The 2685-nt window shown below is 41.6% G+C and overlaps 1 protein-coding gene across 1 annotated transcript; it reads right to left on the bottom strand.

The window, feature by feature from the left end:
* Positions 1-1161: 1161 nt before the first annotated feature.
* On the bottom strand, positions 1162-2339 carry LOC105130909 (ethylene-responsive transcription factor 5-like). Its single transcript, XM_011033638.1, has one exon. The coding sequence runs from the start codon at positions 2258-2260 to the stop codon at positions 1187-1189; it is 1074 nt and encodes a 357-aa protein (XP_011031940.1). The 5' UTR covers positions 2261-2339; the 3' UTR covers positions 1162-1186.
* Between the last annotated feature and the right edge of the window lie 346 nt (positions 2340-2685).

Below are 2685 nucleotides of genomic sequence, written 5' to 3' on the forward strand. Positions count from 1 at the left end.
GCTAGCATTGTACTCTTATCCTTTCAATACAGGGAGTCAACAACTTTACTCCATGATCGATGCATGCCCATATCTGAGCTCGACAGCACTGAAGCCTGGGGCTTTAGGGGAGGAGTGGTGATTATACAAACGTGACTCCTTGTCATGAGATGGAAGCGTGCTTCCTAGGGAAGCCATTTTGCTAAATCGCTTTCTCTGACCGTTAAGCAAGTCGCGATCTCTTGTATCTCTCAATCCCTGCACAAGTCCTGTAAATTCACATGGTCTTGCCCGAACGGATATGTCAAGAAACTGTAATTAATAGGCTATACGATTCTTGCAATAGCCGAATATATAATGGATAAGCATGAGATTGACCAGCCGAAAAAGTAATAAATTTGTGGAGCTTTTCAGCATTTGAATTCTTCAAAATTCAATGAAGAGGTCAAAAGGCCAACGAAGGTTAGGACACACCCTGGATATGCATCTGCCCAGCAACATTAAATATTAAATTCATGTGCATTTGTCTTCGACATTAAGTCGTATCATATAAAACCAGTACCCGACAAAAAAAAATTATATATAGAGGCATGGACAAGCCACTGGGAAGACCCGTTCATTCTGTACAGGGAGATTAATTTTGACAAATCAGGTAGAAATCGAATATTTAAGGCAAAAATCATGCTTACTGGCTCCGTAAGACCTGCTTTCACCGGCATTGTTAATTGCTTCAAGGTTCAATTTCTAGAAGATAGACAAAAAAAATTATTTAGGTTTTACTTTAGTTGATGGTAGAATTGCCAATCATCTGCCACGGATCCCGCACGATATCTTTCTTAAGATCCATAGATACATACGTAAGATTAAACAATCTTTCTTAATGGCCTTGGATTGCGGTCTTGTTTGTGAAGCACATCCGAGGTTAATTGTTAAACTAATTAGATATATTTGGAAATAATATTTTTTTTTATAGAAAACCAATAATAACGCAAGGCATATAACATGGTAAAAATGTGACATCTCTACTGATAATATTATCATATGGTTCCTCGTACGAACTATAAGATATTCGAAGGCTGGAATAATGATTACGGGAAAATATAGTAATTATTATTGTGGAAAAAAATTAATGTTCTCCTCTAATATACACACACACTGGAAAAAAGAATCTCGAATAATATGAAGAGAAACGGCTCTTCAATTCTAATCAAATAACCATTAGCTGTGGGAATCCCAATGGCGGGTGAGGAGATAACGGAGACAACGGGGGCACATTGAAGACATCCTTCGTATCACCACCATCCCAAACAGCCGTCCAACTTGACGGCGTCAACGGGATATCCCCCTCAGTTTCAGGTTCCTCCCTCTTAACCACCGTCATTACCCTCTTCACAACCTCTCTCTCTTCCACGCCACCCTCTCTACTTCTTTTCCTTTCACTTTCCTCCTCGCACCTCCCGGCTTCTAATGGGAAATTGAGAATCGCTTTCGACCCACGCAGCTTGAAGGCAGCTCGATCATAGGCTTTAGCGGCTTCAAGGTCTGTATCGAAGGTTCCTAGCCACACACGTGAACCTCTCCGGTTCGGGTCCCGGATCTCCGCTGCGTACTTGCCCCATGGCCTGCGTCGGACTCCTCTGTAATGCCTTACTTCTTGAGCAGCAACACCAGAATTATCCTCCACCGTTTGCGGGTTTGGGTTAGAAGAAAACTGGATCCATTCGGGTTTTTTGCTAGGCAGCGATATTTTCAAAGAGCGTTTCCGAGCTGTTTGAACCTGAGGCTTTGGTTCTTCATAGAAGAAGCTGTTGCCTCGCTGAGAAACGATTTGTGGTTTCGACTCAAATTTGAAATTCTGATGAATTTGAGGTTTGGATTCAAACTCGAAGAAGTTACTGCCGCCGCTGCTGCCGCTGCTGCTGCTGCTTGATTGGAAATTGATGTGGGAGGTTGAGTTGAGTGGCGTTGGCGTAAAGAGATCAATGATTTCAGGTTTAGGTTCAAATTCGAAGATATTGGTGTTGTTCTCTTGAGCGGGACTCAAAACGGAAGTGAACTCGAGAAGATCTAGAGAACCGGAAAAATCAGGGAGTGCCGTGGAAAAGTCAGAACTTGAGCAGCTAGTAGTCTCACACTGTAGGGAAGTAGAGGTTTCAGAATTTGTAGAAAATTGATAAAAAGAAGCGGAGGAGGTAGCAACAGGTGAAAGAAGATCGCCAAGCAAATGTTGCTTGATGAACTCTAAGGCTGAAGTTACTTGCTGAGTTTGATCCGTTTCCATCTTTTGCAATACTGGATCGAGCTGAGCTTCAAAATTAATTTCAAAGAACAAAAGAAGAGATTAAGAGATTTTCCCTTCTTTTTTTTTTTTTATTTCTATTTCTAAAAGCTAGTTGTGTTTTGAAATATTCAGGGAGCTGAGGATGGAGTGGAAGGAGTGGTGGGAAGGGTGTTATTATATATACACACAGGGTATGGCACGAATCATGAAAGATGGCGACTTTTCCACGGAGCTTCTTTGACCACAGAAGGTCTTCTTCCCCGTTTCGCAGTCTTCATCCATTCTGAACCGTTGGATTGAGTTGAAGATCGTAGTCAAAGGGACAGTCTGATGGCCAGGGCTTAAAAATACAGGCTGTTAAGGACAACTTATTATTATTATTTTAAATCATACAAGGCAAGGCATTCCTTATCTATCTGGTTTGT

Source organism: Populus euphratica, unplaced genomic scaffold (genome assembly GCF_000495115.2).
Source record: "Populus euphratica unplaced genomic scaffold, PopEup_1.0 scaffold43.1, whole genome shotgun sequence".
Lineage (NCBI taxonomy): Eukaryota > Viridiplantae > Streptophyta > Magnoliopsida > Malpighiales > Salicaceae > Populus > Populus euphratica.

Coding starts and splice junctions, on each gene's coding strand:
- LOC105130909 (XM_011033638.1), bottom strand. CDS start 2,260: ATGGAAACGGATCAAACTCAGCAAGTAACTTCAGCCTTAGAGTTCATC.